Below are 22752 nucleotides of genomic sequence, written 5' to 3' on the forward strand. Positions count from 1 at the left end.
GTCTTCCTCTGAGAAATGGTTCGGCGGTCCACCTGTTATCTGACAAAATATACAATTGTTCAAGTGTTTGTTATTTTCTTTTCGGAATAACCACTGTTAAAGGTGGTCTTGAAAGCAAAGTTTTTCTTTGTCTAACTTATCATGAACAATTATCCCTCAGGACTCTTGACATACTTGCTTAACCTGTTCTGTTCCAAATACGTCTAAACAGCCTGATATGGATGTTCCCTACATCCTTTCGACCAAACCACCTCTTCTTTTATGTGCGCCGCTCCTGTGACCTATAGGTATGTTCGACAATCTTTCCGTACTGTTTTGGTTCAATGCAGGCGCCAGTCATGTTCATCAGCAAGCAAGGGTTGGTGATCTGTGTCCTGATTCAGCAAGCGATTTGTGCTGTCAGTGGTGCTAGGATACTGGCTGTGTTTCCATTTGCCACAACTTCCCATCTCATCTATTTCAGGTCAATACTGGAAGGTCTGTCCGAGAGGGGTCATGAAGTCGTGTTCATCGCTCCTATTCCACTGCCCGTGGACTCTGCGAAGTCCAGGATAGAGCAACATGTCCCAGAGGGATGGGTAGAGGCGATCAAGAAGCCCTTTCCAAATGTTGTCGAGATGAGGCTAAGTGGCAGAGGGAACTACATTTGGTTCAGCATGGAGGCAGTGGGGAAAGCTGCCTGTGAATTCCTTCTGGGTACCAAAGTTGTCAAAGGCATCCTGTCGTCGGAAAAGAAATTCGATTTGATGCTCACGGGATGCGTTGTAAACGAATGCGCCCTACCGCTCTCCTACAAACTCCAAGTACCTTACATCACAATGTCCTCAGCGCCTCTGGTGCCGTGGATCGACAATGCCGTCTGGAACCCACAACCTTGGTCCTACGTGTCCAACCTGTATCTACCATACTCGGATCACATGGGATTCTGGGAACGTTTCCACAACACCTACTTCTCCCTCCTTATGCGGTTCTCGCGCGAAGTCATCTACTTCAGAGACATGGACTCCATTATCAGGCGCCATCTTGGTAATGATGTTCCCTCCTTGTCCGAGCTTGAGAAGAATGCTAGCCTTGTTTTTGTCAACAGTGGTCCGAGCGTCGACTACCCGCGGCCTAATCTACCCACCATAATTCCCCTCGCAGCGATCCACTGCAGGCCACCAAGGACTCTACCCAAGGTAAGGAAATTCTTCACTTGACTGACTTTAGCTTAATATTGTTTATAGCAGGTCAATGTCAGTCACCTATGTAGAAATGTGTTGCTGTACGGTCCTTGTAGAGACTAAACAGGTATACCACATTTAATAATAATACTATTAATTATGTTTACATTTCCACTTTGACGTGAAAAACGTTTTAAATCCATTCATTTTACGGATAATGACACAAATATGAGATGTGCAAAATATCTCGGTGATATTTGTTTTGGTTCTCGAGAAACACGCCTTCAAACACCGCTGAAATTCACCTCTTACGTCATTGATTTGAAAACGTAGCCGACGTGAAAGACCGGCCTTGAAACACAACCGTGCGTCAGCAAGTGAGTCTTGTAGTAGGAAATATGGCGCGTGTAGTTTCAAATGCTAGGAATTCAGTATCTGATTAATTCATTTCTTCAGTAGTAATAAGGTAAGTTATTTGTATTTGGACATTTTTTACGTGTTCTTAAAGCATCATGACGTCAGCATCACTGGATGACGTAGCTTCGGGGCCGGTCTTTTTCGTCGGCTACGTTTGAAAACTTCCTCTGCACAGACTAGACGTTATCTGACGTCATCGCTTAGATATGCGTGCAGGCAGGGCTTCTGCTCGTCCCGTCAACTGAGCACGAGCCGTGAAAGCGACAGCAGTGCAAAAATATGTGCTCCATTTCTTGGAGATGAATTATGTCCTAAAAGTAAAGCAGTATTTACTATAATTCAGCCACTCGATAGGAGGTATTCCCATTAGGCTGACAAAGCAAAATTTGTAACAGTCAATGGCTGAACACATGAACAGCCTTGTTCTTTGCGAATACATAGGTTGGTTCTGACTGGCAAGAACTTATTATTATAGGAATACCTTTTCTGGAATGACAATTATTTTCGTCATAATATTTTCTTCTCAAATTTTAAAATAATAATACGTTTAGAACACTCTGGTTTACACGCAAATTTCTGCAATATAAGAGGTGATGCCGTATAAAAAGGTACGAGGAGTTTTTAAATATCCTGCAGTAAACGACAGTAGTAGTTGTATTGACTGTATTACCAGGACGAGAAAGTATGAACCCCCCCTCAAGCAGATTTGGCTACACTTAAAACAAGCTCAACATGCCCATATGAGGTTTTTGCTCAAGTGTGGAACCCTGTCTAATCCAAGATTTTTGTAAAAAATGCCCTCGGGAATTTCTCGGAAAGTATGAACCCCCCTCAAGCAGATTTGGCTACACTTAAAACAAGCTCAACATGCCCATATGAGGTTTTTGCTCAAGTGTGGAACCCTGCCTAATCCAAGATTTTTGTAAAAAATGCCCTCGGGAATTTCTCGGAAAGTATGAACCCCCCTCGGGCAGAAGTGCCTATACTTACAAAAGGCACTTCTGTGAGATTGTTCTCCATAAATTTGTTAAAAATATGCCCCTCTTGATATTTTTTTTTTGGCCACACTTAAAACTATGCCAAGATACACACACACACACACATACACACATACACATACACATACACATACACACACACATACACACACACACACATACACATACACACACACACACACACACACACATAAAGCACAGTGCTGAACCCAACTGATATTTTTTATCCAGCATAGAGTTTTGATTTGAACCCCAAGAAATTTTATATAAATACCAATGCCAAAAATATTAACACACACACACACACACATACACACACACACACACACACACAAAACACACAGCTGAACCCAACTGATATTTTTTATTAAGCATAGAATTTTGATTTGAACCCCAAGAAATTTTATATAATAAACAACAACAAAAATGCCAAATCAAAAATATTGCAATCAGTGTAATAAGAATATATCCAGCCCCAATTGGGTTAAGCACCAAAAGAATTGTAATCCAGATAAAAGCAGAATTCTCACAAAAATTTGCCCCAAATGCCATAGAGAATATAGCATGCAATACTTCACATATAAACATACAGATACTTCTTCTGCACAGTCATCAACATTTCCAAACAAAATTGATTGGAAATATTTGTGTGATTACCCTGTATAGCTTGGATTGCAAGGCCATATTTTTGTAATTTTGTAGACCAGGAACTTGACCCTGTGCACCAGAAACAGGCCATAAGATGTTTATCTACAAATTATGCAAATATAATGGAGCATATAATATATTTTACAATTTTGATAACAGAAGATGATGAAAAATATAATATTGTTCCCCTATTACCCAGGCTGTGCTCAAATATTCAATATGAATATCTGATGATGTGCATGTATTTCCAGGATGACAATAAAACAATTACAGATGTGAGCAGGTGCGGGCAGCCCACTGTGCCCAATATTGAATCTGCAAAAATTTGTTGCACTGATGTGAAGAGCCTATTGAAAATTAAACTTGTTAGAATTGACAATGTTCGTATCACCGATAAGAATAATTATTATAAGATTACAGATATGTTTTCAGGTTTATTTTTTGTTTAGATTATGAAGTTGTTAGAGCATATAATCACAGAATATGTGGCAGATATTATTATAGTGATGGCCCATATGTTGCTGAGTACATATACAGGGACAAGACTGAAGTGTTTGTAACAGCAGAGCTTGAAAAATACAGAAACATAAAATCAATAAAACATCTCATACATCCAAATTGTTGCAGGTTGTCATATCTTATAGAGGTTTGTTCTGAGTACAATTATATCTTATCAATTATGAACAGCTCTGCTGCATGTTGTGATGATGAATATCTAGTCCCTAAACCTAACAGAGCTGTGCAGTGATGTTGTTATTGGGAACAGGATTCAAATCCTACACAGATTTATGGATAGGAGTGAAGAATTAATTTTTGCCATGAAATTATATCTAGATACTCTATATCCCTAGTAATCACCTGTCCATAATAATTCCAAGCTCAGCAAGGCTCTGTATCTGTGTGGAATTTGTAATTGTTAGAGATAGGGATATTAAGTATAGAATTAATACTAAATATTATTTTATTTTCTGTGTCTGTATCTAATATCTATCTTCATGCCTATCTATAATAATTCCAAGCTCAGTATTAAAGCTTGTTCCCAATAACAGCATCACCGCACAGCTCTGTAAGATATAGGGATATTGAGTATAGATTTATAAAATTTGTGTCTAATATCTATCTTCATGGCAATCACTTATCCATAATAATTCCAAGCTCAACATTGAAGCTTGTTCCCAATAACAGCATCACCACACAGCTCTGTCAGGTATAGGGATATTGACTATAGATTTATGATTTCATTCTCTGTGTTTGTGTCTAATATCTATCCTCATGGCAATCACCTATCTATAATAATTCTAAGCTCAGTATTAAAGCTTGTTCCCAATAACAGCATCACCGCACAGCTCTGTAAGGTATAGGGATATTGAGTATAGATTTATAAAATTTGTGTCTAATATCTATCTTTATGGCAATCACCTATCTATAATAATTCTAAGCTCAGCAAGGATTTGAATACTATTCTCAATAACACACCTATCTATAATAATTCTAAGCTCAGCAAGGATTTGTATCTGTGTAGGATTTGAATCCTCTCAATAACAGCTTCACCGCACAGCTCTGTCAGGTATAGGGATATTGAGTATAGATTTATGGATAAATATTATTTACCTCTTCATGGCAATCACTTATCCATGATTTGAATCCTGTTCCCAATAACATTATGACCGCACAGCTCTGTCAAAAGGATATTGAGTATAGATTTACAAAAATTTATTTACTAGATATTATTTCATTCTCTGTGTTCTTTATGACAATTACCTATCTATAATAATTCCAAGCTCAGCAAGGCTCTGTATCTGTTTGTGTTTGTGTCTAATATCTATCTTCATGACAATCACCTATCCATAATAATTCCACTCTGTATCTGTGTAAGATTTGAATCCTGTTCCCAATAATTATATCACCGCACAGTTTTGTTAGGTATAGGGCAATCACCTATCCATAATTTGAATCCTGTTCCCAATAACAGCATCACTACACAGCTCTATTAAATATAGGGATATCGAGTATAGATTTATGGATAAATATTATTTCTATATCTAATATCTATCCTCATGGCAATCACCTATCCATGATTTGAATCCTGTTCCCAATAACAGCATCACTACACAGCTCTGTTAGGTATAGGGATATTGAGTATAGATTTATGTTATTAAATATTATTTCATTCTCTGTGTTTGTGTCCAATAACAGCAGAGATATTGAGTATCTATCCTCATGGCAATCACCTATCCATAATAATTCCGCTCTATATCTGTGTAAGATTTAAAGCTTGTTCCCAATAACAACATCACCGCACAGCTCTGTCAGGTATAAGAATATTGAGTATAGATTGATGGAAAATATTATTTCTGTGTCTGTATCTAATATCTATCCTCATAACAATCACCTATCCATGATTTGAATCCTGTTCCCAATAACAACATCACCGCACTGCTCTGTCAGGTATAGGGATATTGAGTATAGATTTATGGAAAATATTATTTCCGTATCTGTATCTAATATCTATCTTCATGACAATCACCTATCCATGATTTGAATCCTGTTCCCAATAACAACATCACCGCACAGCTCTGTCAGGTATAAGAATATTGAGTATAGATTTATGGAAAATATTATTTCTGTGTCTGTGTCTAATATCTATCCTCATAACAATCACCTATCCATGATTTGAAGCTTGTTCCCAATAATAGCATCACTGCATAGTTTTGTCAGGTATAGGGATATTATAAATTTATTGATAAATATTATTTCTGTGTCTGTGTCTAATATCTATCCTCATGGCAATCACCTATCTATGATTTGAATCCTGTTCTCAATAACAGCATCACAGCACAGTTCTATTAAATATAAAGATATTATAAATTTATTGATACTGTGTTTGTGTCTAATAGGATATTGAATATCTATCTTCATGGCAATCACTTATCTATAATAATTCCAAAGCTCTATATCTGTGTGAGATTTGAAGCTTGTTCCCAATAACAGCATCACTGCACGGTATAGGATATTGAGTATAAATTTATGGAAACTACAGCTCTGTTAAAAATTATTATCTAGATATTATTTCCGTATCTGTATCTGTGTAATTAAATCTTGTACCTAAGTTCCAATTCCCAATAATAACATTATTGCACAGCTCTGTCATGTATAGGGATATTGAGTATCTATCTTCATGGCAATCACCTATCCATAATAATTCCAAAGCTCTGCATCTCTATAGGATTTGAATCCTGTTCCCAATAACAACATCACCGCACAGCTATGTTAATGAATATTTTTGTATCTGTATAATTAAATCTTGTACCTAATAACAAAAATATTCAGTATCTTCATGGTAATCACCTATCCATAATAGTTCCAAAATTTGAATCCTGTTCCCAATAATTATATCACTGGTATCTTCACTCTAAGCTCAGCAAGAATCTGTATTTGTGCGGGGATTTGAAGCTTGTTCCCAATAATTATATCACCGCACAGTTTTGTTCATGGCATAGTTCTAAGTTTAGCAAGAATCTGTATATTTGAATCCTGTTCCAATAACAGCATCAGTGCACAGCTCTGTCAGGTATAGGGATATTGAGTATTGATTTATAGAAACCACAGCTCTGTTAAAATTGTTCCCAATAACAGCATCACTGCACAGCTCTGTCAGGTATAGGGATATTATTTCATGGCAATCACCTATCCATAATAGTTCTAAGCCCAGCAAAAATCTGTTTCTGTGTGGGATTTGAATCTTGTTCCCAATAACAGCATCACCGCACAGCTGTCAGGTATAGGGATATTAAGTATAGATTTATAAAAACCACAGTTCTGTATGCATTATTATTTATCTAGATATTATATCTGTGTCTGTGTAATTGAATTTTGTACCTAATAACAGCAGAAATATTGAGTATCTTCCATGACAATCACCTATCCATGATTTGAATCCTGTTCCCAATAACAGCATTATTGCACAGGGATATAGAGTATCTAGATATAATTTCATGGCAAAAATTAATTCTTCACTCCTATCCATAAATCTGTGTAGGATTTGAATCCTGTTCCCAATAACAACATCACTGCACAGCTCTGTTAGGTTTAGGGACTAGATATTCATCATCACAACATGCAGCAGAGCTGTTCATAATTGATAAGATATAATTGTACTCAGAACAAACCTCTATAAGATATGACAACCTGCAACAATTTGGATGTATGAGATGTTTTATTGATTTTATGTTTCTGTATTTTTCAAGCTCTGCTGTTACAAACACTTCAGTCTTGTCCCTGTATATGTACTCAGCAACATATGGGCCATCACTATAATAATATCTGCCACATATTCTGTGATTATATGCTCTAACAACTTCATAATCTAAACAAAAAATAAACCTGAAAACATATCTGTAATCTTATAATAATTATTCTTATCGGTGATACGAACATTGTCAATTCTAACAAGTTTAATTTTCAATAGGCTCTTCACATCAGTGCAACAAATTTTTGCAGATTCAATATTGGGCACAGTGGGCTGCCCGCACCTGCTCACATCTGTAATTGTTTTATTGTCATCCTGGAAATACATGCACATCATCAGATATTCATATTGAATATTTGAGCACAGCCTGGGTAATAGGGGAACAATATTATATTTTTCATCATCTTCTGTTATCAAAATTGTAAAATATATTATATGCTCCATTATATTTGCATAATTTGTAGATAAACATCTTATGGCCTGTTTCTGGTGCACAGGGTCAAGTTCCTGGTCTACAAAATTACAAAAATATGGCCTTGCAATCCAAGCTATACAGGGTAATCACACAAATATTTCCAATCAATTTTGTTTGGAAATGTTGATGACTGTGCAGAAGAAGTATCTGTATGTTTATATGTGAAGTATTGCATGCTATATTCTCTATGGCATTTGGGGCAAATTTTTGTGAGAATTCTGCTTTTATCTGGATTACAATTCTTTTGGTGCTTAACCCAATTGGGGCTGGATATATTCTTATTACACTGATTGCAATATTTTTGATTTGGCATTTTTGTTGTTGTTTATTATATAAAATTTCTTGGGGTTCAAATCAAAATTCTATGCTTAATAAAAAATATCAGTTGGGTTCAGCTGTGTGTTTTGTGTGTGTGTGTGTGTGTGTGTATGTGTGTGTGTGTGTGTGTTAATATTTTTGGCATTGGTATTTATATAAAATTTCTTGGGGTTCAAATCAAAACTCTATGCTGGATAAAAAATATCAGTTGGGTTCAGCACTGTGCTTTATGTGTGTGTGTGTGTGTGTGTGTGTATGTGTATGTGTGTGTGTGTGTGTATGTGTGTGTGTGTATGTGTATGTGTATGTGTATGTGTATGTGTGTATGTGTGTGTGTGTGTGTATCTTGGCATAGTTTTAAGTGTGGCCAAAAAAAAAATATCAAGAGGGGCATATTTTTAACAAATTTATGGAGAACAATCTCACAGAAGTGCCTTTTGTAAGTATAGGTACTTCTGCCCGAGGGGGGTTCATACTTTCCGAGAAATTCCCGAGGGCATTTTTTACAAAAATCTTGGATTAGACAGGGTTCCACACTTGAGCAAAAACCTCATATGGGCATGTTGAGCTTGTTTTAAGTGTAGCCAAATCTGCTTGAGGGGGGTTCATACTTTCCGAGAAATTCCCGAGGGCATTTTTTACAAAAATCTTGGATTAGACAGGGTTCCACACTTGAGCAAAAACCTCATATGGGCATGTTGAGCTTGTTTTAAGTGTAGCCAAATCTGCTTGAGGGGGGTTCATACTTTCTCGTCCTGGTAATACAGTCAATACAACTACTGACAGTTTTCTTCAGTTAATATATATATTGCAAATTTTTGTATTTATCTTACTTTTCCGTCGCTTTTCCGTCACTTTGTTTAACCGCAACGATGAGAACGCATGGTTAATTTAGTATGTATCTTCTCTAACATCACATTTCTTCCCACTTTTGGCTAATCGCGACAATGAAGATGAATGACTACAAGCAGTATTCGAAATCGGGGTGCAGAAGAAACTCCCCCCACATACACACTACCATCAACAAGCACAATCTAAGTATCACCCAACCTGCCACGATACGAGACGAACTTTTTGGTCTGGCCCATCTCATTTCGAAAACATTCGCATGTCCCGTCTCCTTTTATGAGATGAGACGGGAAATGTCTCGTCTCGTGAGCAACACTAACATTAACAATAGAAGCATCCCCCTAGCTGTCCCCAAAGTCTCGAGCAAACATCCTCCCATGTAACAATTTCCAGTTCAATGAAATGTCACTTACAAGGAAACAGTCATGCCCAGGTCGAGAGTCAAACCTGGAACATGCGACTTCCTCAGATAAATCATGAATTTTGTGTATAATAATTACAACGCCAGTTCATTCGTGGTAATTCTGAATCTGCGGTTTGGTTTGCATATATAAGCAGGATCATATCCAGTTATCGAGGGCTCGTAGCGTCGAAACGAGGAGTCAAACATATAGAAATCATTAAGAAAAGGTTTCTATTTTTAATTTTTTTATAATCTCTATGCACTGTGAAAGTTTGTACGATAAGCCTTTGCATACGTTGTTAATTCTATACGTATTTTTTGAGACTTGAGACGAGAAACCCTCCGAAACCGAGACGGACGTTTATAAATCGAGACGAGACTGTCAACGAGACATTTACAAATAAACACGAGACAGACATTTACAACTCTCAACGAGAACGAGACCAAGGCCGCCATGTCTAGTTTCGATAGGATCCTTAGTGGCGAGGTTGTGAACCAACCAATTAATACGTTTGGGGTAAAGAGATGAGGCGGCTTTTTTCGCAGCACAAAATTTAAAATAATTCGTACCATCTCAGTATGGGATATAATGTTATACACATGGGCGTATATATAGTTCACGTAAGGGGGGGGGTCAACTTTTGTTATGATTAGGGTTGCTTTATTTCGTAAGTGAAAATCCTGGACACTGCTGGCCAGAAACTTGTTGGGGGGAGGGGGTGCCTGACACAACAAAGTTGTGTGTATATAGTCACGAAGTCACGCTATTTATTATTGATACTTTTCTGTTCATCTTGTGTCACTAAAGGTAAAGTGTTCCCCTGTGCATAGCACCACGCCATGAAGGCGTATAGGGGGTGTGGGGGTAACGCCCCACACTTTCTGACCGCCTTCACCCCCCAGGGTTTCCCCCAGGTACCCATGTTATTCGACGCTGGGTGGGCGCCGGGGCCGCTTCCACCGTTAGAAAAGTTCCCGGATTTGAACCGGCCGGGGATCGAACCCGGGACCTTGAGCATGGTAGTCAGACGCGTTACCGACTGAGCCACCGCGGCCACGTCATCTTGTGTCGTACCATTTCAGTATGGGATATAATGTAAGTTCACGTAAGGGGGGGGGGTCAATCATCTGTCACTGCTTTTTTAAAAACCAAATATCTTTAAGATGACTCGAGGAGGAAAAAATAACTGATTTGACAGTCTCAATGCAGTTTCGTATTGCAGAAATTCCGAAACTATCAGGAAATTGCAGACATTTGGTCTGCAGTCCCATCTGGTGTGTGGAATTACGTAATTTCCTTCCCATCCGATCCCGTCGTATACGTCTCTAATTCAAGAGAATGAAATAAGTCCGAAGATATTTTTGTGAACAAGCGGATAGAACAGCTAATTTGGTAATTTTACTGAACCGAAGGGGGGGGGGGGGGTTGGACCCGTTGAAGCCCCCTTAAATACGCCCATGGCTATACACATTATTTCCTTGTAATAATTATACATAAACTAAGTATTGATAGCCTATGTACTGTGCAACTGATGTAATCTTCTCAGTGTATTTTCTCTTATCTGCACAAAAATATTTGATCATAATATGAGCAACAGAAATGAAACACAAACTGAAATTGCTTTATGGAAAAGAAAGTAAAATAGGCTTTATAAATAAAGAGAAGAATGTGAAAATTCTTATTTTGCACTACATAGCGTACGGTAAATTTCGATAAATATAAGTTTAAAATATATTTTTGAAAGTTTGGTCAGCAACCAATTTTAGAAGCGAAATTTTTCGCATGACCTGAGAACACGTACGCAGCAGAACCGTTTCATTTATCTTGTACGTGAGCAGCAGGGATATTTCATAGATGTATGATCATTACAAAGCATAGCTTTCCCTTCCACTATCGCTCCTTCTTCCATTATTTAATTCTCTACAGATTTGTAGAACTGCTGCACACGTTGACTCTCCGTGGTCTACACCCAGTACACTGAACGCTCGAAGCAGACGTCAAACGAGTTCTCTCTCTCTCTCTCTCTCTCTCTCTCTCTCTCTCTCTCTCTCTCTAAGTCGTGACGTATTAACATGGCGGGGCGTGTTTTCGGCGCAACGCTAGCCTCGCAACTTCGGAAGTCTCATTTTTGCCTTAAACTGAACGCAGAGAAACGCGAGAACTTGGAGGGGTCATTTTTCCAGGGTGTAGTTTTTAAAATTGTAAAAAAAATTGAGTGGAAATGTCCATTGGACTACATAACTTCTCTTGTCCTTCTATTCTCTCATCGTCTCTCTTGGAAGAGAGCAGAAGTACGTGAAGATTTGAATCAGAGGGAAGAAGACGGAAATCGGAAAGAGAGGGAAGAAGGCGGAGATCGGAAAGAGAGGGAAGGAAGCGAAGATGGGAAGAAAAGGGAATGAGGCAAAGGTCGGAAGAAGAGGGAAGGAGGTGAAGATCGGCAGGAAAGGGAAGGAGGTGAAGATCGGCAGGAAAGGGAAGGAAGCGAAGATCGGAAGACAAGGGAACGAGGCGAATATAGGAAGGAAAAGAGAGGAGGCGAAGATTTAAAAGTGGTGAAATGCTAAATTTTTCATTATTTGCCATTTATGTTAACAAAATTTGTGCTGCTTTTACATTGTTCAGCTAGTTAAGAAACACTATAGCTATATATTTTTTTCAATTCTCAGGAATTGTCAGATTTCGTGGAATCTTCTGGAGAAGCAGGGTTTATACTGTTCTCCATGGGCTCGATTGTTCGCCCGCAAGATTTCCCCCCGCACATCCTGCTGGAGATCGTGAAGGCGTTCGGGAGCATACCCCAGAAAGTCCTGTGGAAGTGGAGCGGTAGCCCTCCCGCAGGAGTAACGAAGAACGTGAAGCTGAATAACTGGCTGCCACAGCAAGATATCCTAGGTGAGACTATCCTGTCGTTTCTATTACTTCCTTGTGTAGCATTATTTAGGGTGTTCGCACGTGGACTTCCATGAAGTCCACACCTGAGCCTTACGTGTTTTCCAAAGAGGTCGAAAGGGGACACCAGGCAAGATCTCGGGGTACCTTTCTGACCACAAGGTGCTGCCTCTGTTAGAGCAGGGATGTACTGGTCAGTCACAGGGCCTAGGTGAAGGTTACCAACGTGGTCAATATGAAAATGAGGTACACAACTGCAAAGCCCAGTACATAGTCTCGATCTGCTCTCTCTCTCTCTCTCTCTCTCTCTCTCTCTCTCTCTCTCTCTCTCTCTCTATCTCTACCTCTCTCTCTCTCTCTCTCACACACACACACATTCTTCTTTGTTCTTTATTTTCCCACTCTTACATTCCTTCAGAGAGAGAGAGACAGAGAGAGAGAGAGGTGTAGACAGACTACTGAATCATTTGCCGATTCTTTCTCTTTGGGTCAGAAAATCGAGAGCAAGAGAGAGATAAATATTTTTTCTTTCTCTTTCTTTTCTTCTTCTTCGAAGTAAGAGGAGATGAAAAAAAGAGTCATTTCTACCCTTCTCACCTCTCTCTCTTTCCCTCGGCTTTCCTTACACTTTCCCTTACTTTCCTCTCTTGCTTATTGTGTTTCTTTTTCTTTTTCCTCTTCTTCTTTTATCTCTCAGGAAAGAGAGAAAGATAGAAAAACTATAGAGAAAGATAAATTTCTTGTTCTTTCTGCCTATCTCTCATTTATACATTTCTACTCACTCCTTCATCTTGAGATCAGTTCTTTCCCATGAAAAACGACCAATACATGCTGTACTTTCCAGGCCACCCAAAGATCCGAGCGTTCATAACTCACGGGGGCCTACAAAGCACGCAGGAGGCCATCTACCACAAGGTCCCTGTCGTCGGAATCCCTATATTCGGCGATCAGGGCTTCAACATTGTTCGCGCTAAGAGGGACGGCACTGGAGAAAGGCTGGAATTTGGAGAAATCACCGCCGAGAAGATCCTGAAAGCCCTGGACAAGGTCGTCAATGATACCAGGTTGGTTATTCCTTCGATCTTATCTTATTTGGTGATCAGAATATTCCTAAATATGTGCTTGTCTACATCAACGACGGAGCCAGGCCGGGACATGACTAGCTTGATTTGTTTGGGAACGCTAAATTTGGATATATATTGTAAATTTTATACTGTTTACGGGAAGACCCCAAGGTGTAAGGGCCCCCACGATGTTCTTTCTGTGCTACTGAAACTGACTAGCTAACAATTGTTCATTTGTCCACCTTTCTGACATCATCAATGCCATACACCGTTTCACAAAAATGCGTTATTAATGTAAGAGGGAACATCTTCATTTAGGTCTTGCAGTAACGTAGGTAGGTCTATATCAGCGGCGTAGTGCCCACGTAAGGCTTGTAAGTCCACCTTACAAGTTGAAATTATTGAAGAAAACGTATTTCATTCCCGTATTTATCGCTTGAACACACATAGCAATATCAGACTTCAAGTAGAACTTTTAACGAAACAATTGAGGACTTGTTTTGATTCGAGTTGTTTCTCTGTAAGGCTTCTTGAGAGGACTTACGTGCGGGTGAATGGAAGAAATGATTTGGACTCGCCCACGGCCGGTGTGTTTGCTTACGTAGTATCTTCTCAACCAATGACAGGGCGCCCCGATTCTCAAGCACTGTAAGGCGCATTACGAGTGGGTGCTAACTGGCGAGAATTTCTGTCCCCGCTGCGTCGCCACGGTCGGAAGAGATCCAAGAAAATCGACTGCCCTGTTGTTTCAACAATGCTTGACGGGAAGTGTAGCTAACAAAACGGGTGTCATTTTAAATGTGTAAACTAACTATTAAGTTCACAAAGAGATGGTTTAATGTTGGATATTACCTTCATTAGAAGCAGCGAAGTTAAAGATAAAAGAGGCAATCCTAGATCCGGCAGCGCCCGCAAAGTTAGGCGCGTGCATCCCAGTTGCCCGTAATGTTAAAAGCATACGCGTAATACTTAGCGTTATATTTACAGATTTTTTTTTTTTACCTTTTCCTTTCACTAAGTTGCTTGATATGCTTTTCAAAATGTGCGCAAATGTCGTAACCATGATAATGAGTAATATTCTCAAATGCATTTGCATTTGAAAATTGTATCCTACGAATTTCCCACAAATGTTTTATAGTGAAAGAAAATAATAATATGAATAAAAATATGACATGGCCTTTCCAGAAGAAGAGTTTGTGTGCTTAACTAAGCTGTATGCGAAATTTGTCAATTGCTACCAGTTGAAAGTTGAGCTACAGGTAATTTATTCTGAAGCCGAATATCGAGTAAAGAGTGTGTTTGAACTTCATGAGTACTTGCGTACTACCCATTTGAATGAAGCTGTTGAACAAGTGTACAAACTAACAGAATTGTTAGTTCCTGCCTCAAGTTCGTCGGTAGAAAAGTCGTTTTCTGCACTGAAGAGGATTCATACGTTTCAACGCAGCACACAGACTCAGACAAGAAAATCTGACTTGGGAAAAGGATCTGCCAGAGACATTGACCAGAAACTCCCGATTCTACGACGACGTGATTGAGGAGTTACAGTATAAATGAGAATTTTCATTAAGTAATACATATGCTATTATTGTTAACATAGAGTGTGTGCATTTTGTGTTTGAAATTGAGTATGCCCATGCATGACTTAGATTCAAATAGATTCTATTTAGTTAAAATATCTTTGGGTTCTCTTTATCCAATATTCAGGTCAGTTTTATCTAAGGAAGTCTTACAACTTTCATACAATCACGCTACGCCACTGGTCTATATGGCTTAAACATCAAAATTTTCTGAATCCTTTGTAAGCTTGTCCTAGTTATGTCGTACTCAAGGGATGCTTTTCGTGTTGATTTTGTTGCTGCTTCTACAAAACATTGCGCCGCAAGATGTCATCTGTGGCTATAGTTAATGCCTAATTGAACCAGGAAGATCGTCTATCAATACAGTCTGTTCAAACTTTTTATTCAACGTGTGAATATTTCGTCGAGATGGAGTCACGTTGTTTGGAAAATGCTCCAGGGATGAGCCAACGACATCACTGTGACTGTGATCATGTCTCCACCAATTTTCAAGCACGAAAACACGCTCCTCAGTAGTTAACTTTCGGTTAATTGCACGTACACTTATTGGGTAACCCAGCTTAAGGATCGGCCGACGCCAGCGAAACCGTTTTCGAAATTTCCTTTCCATTCGAAACACCGCCGTGATATTCGAACATCTGAAAAATTACATGTTCTTAGAATTTCTTCTAAAGTATTCACGTTTATCTTCCCGTGGTTTCCTTCAGCCGTTGTCTACATATTGGCAATAGTTTAATAAGCCTATGTATCCACGACTACGTTCGACAGTAGTCACAACTAACTGGTTATTTGGCAATTGTTGTTACGAAGTTTCGTTTCCATGACTTCCATTGGTATTGACTGGTTCACTGCCGTTCCTCTGACAATTTGAGTTCCGTCCCTTGGCTTGGAGCACGTCTTGTGCTGAATCTGTGGTCCCTACAAGAACTTAAGAGCTCCTTGCAAAGAAGGTGTTACCAGTTCTGGTGGTGGCCCATCCCAGAATGTGTCCATTAATGCTGCTGAATTAATGGTTGAATTGTGTTCTTAAGCTGCTCCAGAATTTCTCACCTTCTTGGGTGGCGGAGTCCCCCAGAAGGTCAAGCTTCAGGTTCTCCTGGGTCTGTAGGTTGCTGGTGGATCGGTTGTTACCACTGATTCTTCTCACTGCTTTGTTTCGGAGGACTTGTTTGTGCAGGTTGGATTTTGCTATGTTGTGCCTCGCTGGCATTGCTGGTCGTACCATGGTCTTGTAGATCCTGATGCTGGTCTCCAATGATAGCTCCAGTGTCTGACGATGTAGACCAGTCCTCCGAGCCTCTGGTTGCCTCTTCGCTGAAGCTCCTCGACGTGTCTGAAGGTTAGACAATAGTATAGCGACAGTCTGTGGTATCGGGCAGTGTACCTCTCAATAACAACAATATATATAACAACTCAAATAGTTACTGCGCTAGCCAAGTGGCTACTATGTTAGTCAGCAAAGAGGTGATTAACTGCTAGTATCAGCTGACTTTTATAGTTTTCTACGTTCTTAAATTCTTACTCCGATTAAAACCTTCTATCGGGGGAGAATTAATTTTGTTTTTGCTTTCACTCGTGTATATTTATTTGTTCATTGTATCATTGTTGTTTTATACATTGGGGGGCGGGGGAGAAGTAGATATTTGTGACGTCAAGACTTGGATCATCACACAGTGGTCAGAGTGGTGTCGATGCGAGGAAAAATCTACACCAAACATCCTCCTCCACTTCTCCCATTGTCGCAATGATAAGAATAGGAGAATTGCTCGAGGCAAGCTCAATGTTTAAGTATCCCCTAAGCTAGCAATTTCCAGTTTAAGGGCTGGTTCCACATAAGAAACAGGGAGAGGGCGAGCGTTATTTATTGTTACGTTAATTTACAATATATTGTTGGTTATAGATATATATCTATGGTTGGGCTATTGCGAAAACTATTAGGGGAGTCGGGTATTAGGTGGTGGTTGTGTGTGTGTGAATAAATTGCTGAATACAACAATTCCCCCACTTATCCCCAAACTTTACCACCACGGTTATTCCCAGCCAGGAATTTCCATTTGGAGCACTTCTTATAGGCGTCTCAGACAGTGTTCGCCTCACTTAATTCCCCCTCCCCCTTTCCAAAATACCTTCTTACATAATTACTTAAGAACCAGTTCATGCGATATTCATGTGATATGTTTTAAAACATCTTGAGCCAACATCTGTTACACCCACCGTCCAGCAACAGCTTAACTAATTTTAATTTAATCAATAAAATGCCCATTAGTCGCACCCAGTCTCTTCATATTTGATATATGTAAGGAAATATCGAGAATATCTGATGCCCTACCTCCACATGCTTATGCGCCTTCATGATATGGTGTAATTTACAGGGAGATGTTTCTCTTTCTCATTTTAAACATATATCAATCGGTTAATAAATTAATTCTGAAAATGTGAGGCATGTCTCATTATAGAGACAGGAATGTTGAATAAATTGTTTCCAATAAAAAAACTTAAGAGCTATGAAATACTGTCTATCACCCTCTCCGGCCTCCTGAATTTCATTCGTAATTGTGCAGTCTATTCAATGATATTCCATTTCCTTTCATTCCAGCTACAGGGAGAACATGGAGAGAAGATCGCGAGTGATGAAAGACAAGCCAGTGGACCCTGTGCAACTGAGCGTCTACTGGACAGAGTACGTCATTCGACACCAGGGAGCACGGCACCTGCGTTCGGCAGCGCTCGACCTCAGCTGGTACGAAATTTACCTCCTAGATGTCTTTGGTGTGTCGCTGATATTGGCCGTAGTGTTCTACGTTCTGTGCAAAATTGTTCGTTTGATTGCAAGAGTTGTACGGCATAAAAAGGCTCAAGACAAGAAGCCTAAACAGAACTACGATTGTTAAGATCAGTGTGCGTGTGTGTATGTAAGTGTTCAAATGTAGTGTGTATTAATAAATTTGTGAAGATGTACAGGGTATGTTTAATAATAGTCTATTGATAACTGATATGTAAGGTATTAATTACACCGTAAAGTTATTTAAACTTTGAACTGGACCGTTTACCGAGTCAAAGGCCACCCCACTTTATTATTATTTATTATCTCAATAGGGTTACAATTAAGCCTTACAGCATTTCATTTAGTACAATATTAATACAAATAATGACTTGTTGCAAAGAAATATATATACAAATGCTACATCTAATGAAAATGAGATGAATTTACATGAGCATATAGAAGTGTTACATAGTAGCAATCAAATACGGAAAGTTTGAGTGTTATTAAAAGAAAATAAAGTGTATGGATTTGTGAGTTGGTTATGAGTGTGTATGGAATTACTCTTTGAAAAGGATAGGGATGAAAATGTAAATGATATGTGAGTAAGGGGAGGGCGTATGCACTGAAAATAATGTTACTGTGAGTTAGAATTTATATGCATGTGAACGTAGAAGACGACAGAACTGCGCTTTGCTGGTACTGAGTTTGATCTTCGTCGGGACTGAATTCCAGGTTACCGCTGAAAGATACGAGAAGGACTTCTGGCCAAATCTGCTTTTGTTAGGTTTGGGGATTACTAGGTGTCTATGTAAAGACGATCTGCTGTTTCGGGTACTGAACTCAGAGCGGAGCTTAAGCCTATTATGCAATGGAGATGATTTGTTATGAATACTATGGAGTATTGTTATTTGTTACTTGTTTTCATGTTATCCAAGGGAACGTAATTCAAACCAAAGCCACAAAATGTTGTATCGTATGTCTTATAATATACAGGGTGGTTCAAAAGTATGGAGACACCCAAATAAAAGTTGAATGACATACTGTTCCGCAAAACTAACACTGTAAGTTTGTGACAGGGCTGGGGGCAAAATGTTATAAGGCATATAACGATGACGGCCGCCATCTTGAAACCCGCCATCTTGAATTCAACTTCAAAATTTTAAATGGAAAGGGCATGATATGATATATCAAATCAGGCTAGAATTTCACGAGTAATTCAGTGGTGAAGGTTATTTCGACGTATCTTTAACCAGTAAAAGGTTATGAATAAATTCTTGTACTAATTTGCTCCTTTTTGAGGTATGAGATAAAAGCATTAGAACGGCTCTAACGTCTCAGTAACGGATCGAAATCATACTGACGTCTAGGGAGAGAAGTTCGCATGCCATAGCACATTAATCAGGAATATTTCCGAAGGGTTGAATTTTGTGAATGGTTCTTTCTAACAAATACATTGTGATGCTTCCACTGGAAAGAAAGGTCCTTCACATTGACGAAGCCGATTCTTATGTTCATAAGGAAGTTAATAAACAGACTACGCGATGCATTTCATCTGTTATATCACTTTGGACAGATCACAGTCGAATAGTTCGTGTGCTGGTAAGTTAATGGTGTGGTGTGGAGTGGTGTGGTATGGGAAATGCGATTTGTGAGTCCATTTTTCATCTACGGAACCTTAAATACTGAGGGCTACTTGGATTTGTTAGATGAACAGGGTTTTTCATCCTTGCGTATGGAAGAAGGTACTTTTTAACAGGACGGAGCGCCACAATGCCATGGGAATGTTGTGAGACAGTTTCTGTCCAAAGTGAGTTATCACATAAAATGCATCGCGTATTCAGATTTGCGTATTCCAAGGCTGTTAAGTGCATCTGTTGGCAGGAAATCGCAGAACATGTTCGTTTTCGTTAAAATATTGAAAGATTCTACAGAATTTTCAGCTTTGCTTCTTACGAAGCTAGAACTTGCCGAACTGGCAGTCAAATGGAAGAAGATGTACATGAATCAAGACTCGATAATTAAATCTATCATATAGCTGACCTCTGTGACGGAGAATTTTTCACATCGCGCTACAACGCGAGGGATCCCGTGCTGGTCATGGATGTTCTTTGTGAGTGACCATTCATCAATTTCATCCTATCATCACACATCCTCATCTTTGCGATTAGACAAAAATGGCAGAAAAACGAAGTAAAGTGAATCAAGTCAACAACAATAACAATAAATATATCACAAAGATCTTTGAAAACAAAAATGTCTTCGATCTGATATTTGTAATGCGGAATACACTTTGAACACGATCGTTTGAAATTTTCCAACTTCGTTTGTTTCATTTTTTTGTTATTTAGCGTCGCTTTCCTGTCACTTTTGGGTTAATCGTGACATTGAGGATGAGAGGTATTATGAAATTGATGAAGGGGCACTCTGCTAACCACTCCACCACAGAGGTCGGTGGAATTTCCCAACTGATCGGAATTCCTAAAAATTACGCACAAATAATAAAAATCTTCAAAAAATTCATCAACCTACTCCCTTCCGCCTCCTCAATATATTATTTTCAATAAAGCGTTTTCAAACAATACAGGGTCAACGAAGTTAGTAATAAGGTGTCTTTTATATAGCATGTATTGATACACTTGTAGGCTTGATTGTATCATCTGCAAATATTGCCGGAGTACTAAGCAAGGGCGAATAAAAGGGGGCGTCGTGAGCGACTTCCACCGAGGACTTATTTTAATTTTTCATGTATTGATAAATAATTTACACAGTTGGAATGAAACACACATAGTGTCAATTAAAAAACTTACAAGAGCGGAAGAAAGTGAAACGAAAAAGGGGCCCATTACCCAAGGGGCGACAAACTCTTTTTTTTCTTCAATAATATGCACGGTTGAAATGTAATAAAGCAAATATTGTGACATTTTACGAAGAAATACCGTTTGGGGGGGAACAGGAAGTTTAACTGTGAGTGCAGATAATGAATAAAATAGGGGCGGCGAATGATGGGCGAGAGACAGGGGAGGAACAAGGATAAGAATGACGAAGGATGGGGGCAACGAAAGACTAGAGGGCGACAAGAGACAGGGTGCTAACAAGGGTAAGAATGACGAAGAAAGGGTAGGGCGACGAAAGATAGGCTCGAAATGAACTTAGGATGAAGGACTACTTTATCATTAATAGGGTGGATCAAATTATTCGTAAAGTGGCCGCTGTTTTGCAGAGAATCTAGAAAATTTGCAGCTACTCTGCCCCCTCAGTCATTTCTTTCAAGCGCAATCACTGTGGAAAGGTTGTACCCAGGGAGAGAGAGCGGCTGACATGTACCCCAGCACCACTAGAGCGACGATGAAAAAAACTTTAGGCGAACTACAACTATCAATATTAGTAGCTTGCTGCAAGGGTGGATTAATGGCTTGAAGGGGGCGATCAGTCTTCTTCTGCGCCCCTCACAAGGTTTTTTTTCTTTTAGTTATTGATAAATTTGCAAAGTTGGAATGAAATACATCAAACATTGTGGCATTTTATGACATACCGCAAGAGCTAAAATTTAGCAACCATGGGAGTTGACAATAACAGTGCCTTTCTTGCCTGCTGGGACAAGACACAGGTTATTCTCCAATGTTCCCAACAGTCACATCTATTGTAATGAAAAAACAATTTATTGTGATTTTTGAGAAATCTATTACAGTCTTTATTTTATTGAAATTAAACAGCTTAGAATGATTGGGGTGCTCAATAAACGTTGTAGCATTTTATACAGTGCTATAAAAATTGGAGGTGCAAGCAGTGGTTCAAGCTTTGGGGGTGGTTCAGCTCTTCTTCTTCCTCTTCCACGGATCACAAAATTGGAGACCATTAGTGACGTCACTACTTTCACCCTGGAACACAACTATTAAACTTCTTTTCCGGATTTATTTCCTGCTTGATTGATTTTCTTCACTTTACTCTGCAGAACGCGCACTTTCCAAACTTCAGCAGCCAATAAAATATTGTCTGCGGAATATTGCTCCTCAGGAAAGATAAACAAACATACCCGTCTTGAATGAGCAAAGGTAAACGGAACGGCTAAACGCTGAAGACGCTGTGAAACACTTTGCTCATGCCAAAGCATGTAAGCGAAAGTTTTAGCTTTTGCAAATAATTAATTATTTTACACTGAATTTAATATCGTTACTTATTTCGGTACTAGTTCACTATGGGGGTGACACCTATAAATCATATATTTCGCACTTTTTTACATTGCTAACGTACTATTTTGGAATGCGGAACATTTCCTAAGGTGTAATAATGCATTTCTAACTAAGATAATGTATATTTCTTACATTTACGAGTACTTAATGTTACTTGTTATTTCGATTCTGTAACACACATTATGGCGAAAGTGTACTGGTTCATCGCGCGTTGTGCGAGTGTTTTGTCGATTTATGCAGTGTTGCAACCTTGTTCACCGGAAAATACCTACTTTCGTGCCCGGATTTGAAATTATGCTAATACCTCGCGAACCATTGACGTTAGCCTCACAAATCATTGACGTTAGGCCCACAAACCATTAACGTTAGCCCCATAAACCATTCAAGTTAGCCCCAAAAAACATTTTCCGTAAGGTTAGGTTAGGTTAAGTTAGGTTAGGCAAGCATAGTTAAAAAAATATTAAAAAATTAAAAATACTCGACACGTCATGTTCTAGTGAAAACACGGCGAGTTTGAAACACTGACTGCGCGATTTACGTCATCTAACACACGGAACATTGTGCTCCCGTGCAGAAAGCAAATGGCGGCAGCAGAAACAGCGTGTCGGACAGAGATTTTCGCAGAAAACATCATGTATTCGCATTAAAATGGATCAAAACTACATTCACGAATTTCCACAACGCTACAGAAAATGATTTCCGTAAGTACTTTCTCCTGTAAATTTGAAGAAATCCGTCACA

General features: G+C 39.1%; 1 protein-coding gene across 1 annotated transcript in view; it reads left to right on the forward strand.

Moving 5' to 3' along the window:
• Nucleotides 1–538: 538 nt before the first annotated feature.
• Nucleotides 539–22752, forward strand: part of LOC145990401 (UDP-glycosyltransferase UGT5-like) — a 45393-nt gene continuing 23179 nt past the window's right edge. Inside the window, exons 1-4 of the mRNA XM_083126097.1 lie at nucleotides 539–1178; nucleotides 12191–12416; nucleotides 13258–13477; nucleotides 17654–17943. Coding sequence (XP_082982223.1) covers nucleotides 618–1178; nucleotides 12191–12416; nucleotides 13258–13477; nucleotides 17654–17943 — 1297 coding nt within the window. The 5' untranslated portion in view covers nucleotides 539–617. The remainder of the gene's footprint in view (nucleotides 1179–12190; nucleotides 12417–13257; nucleotides 13478–17653; nucleotides 17944–22752) is intronic.

The sequence above is a fragment of the Lepisma saccharinum genome, chromosome 7 (genome assembly GCF_977018435.1).
Source record: "Lepisma saccharinum chromosome 7, izLepSacc3.1, whole genome shotgun sequence".
NCBI classification, from domain to species: Eukaryota; Metazoa; Arthropoda; class Insecta; order Zygentoma; family Lepismatidae; genus Lepisma; species Lepisma saccharinum.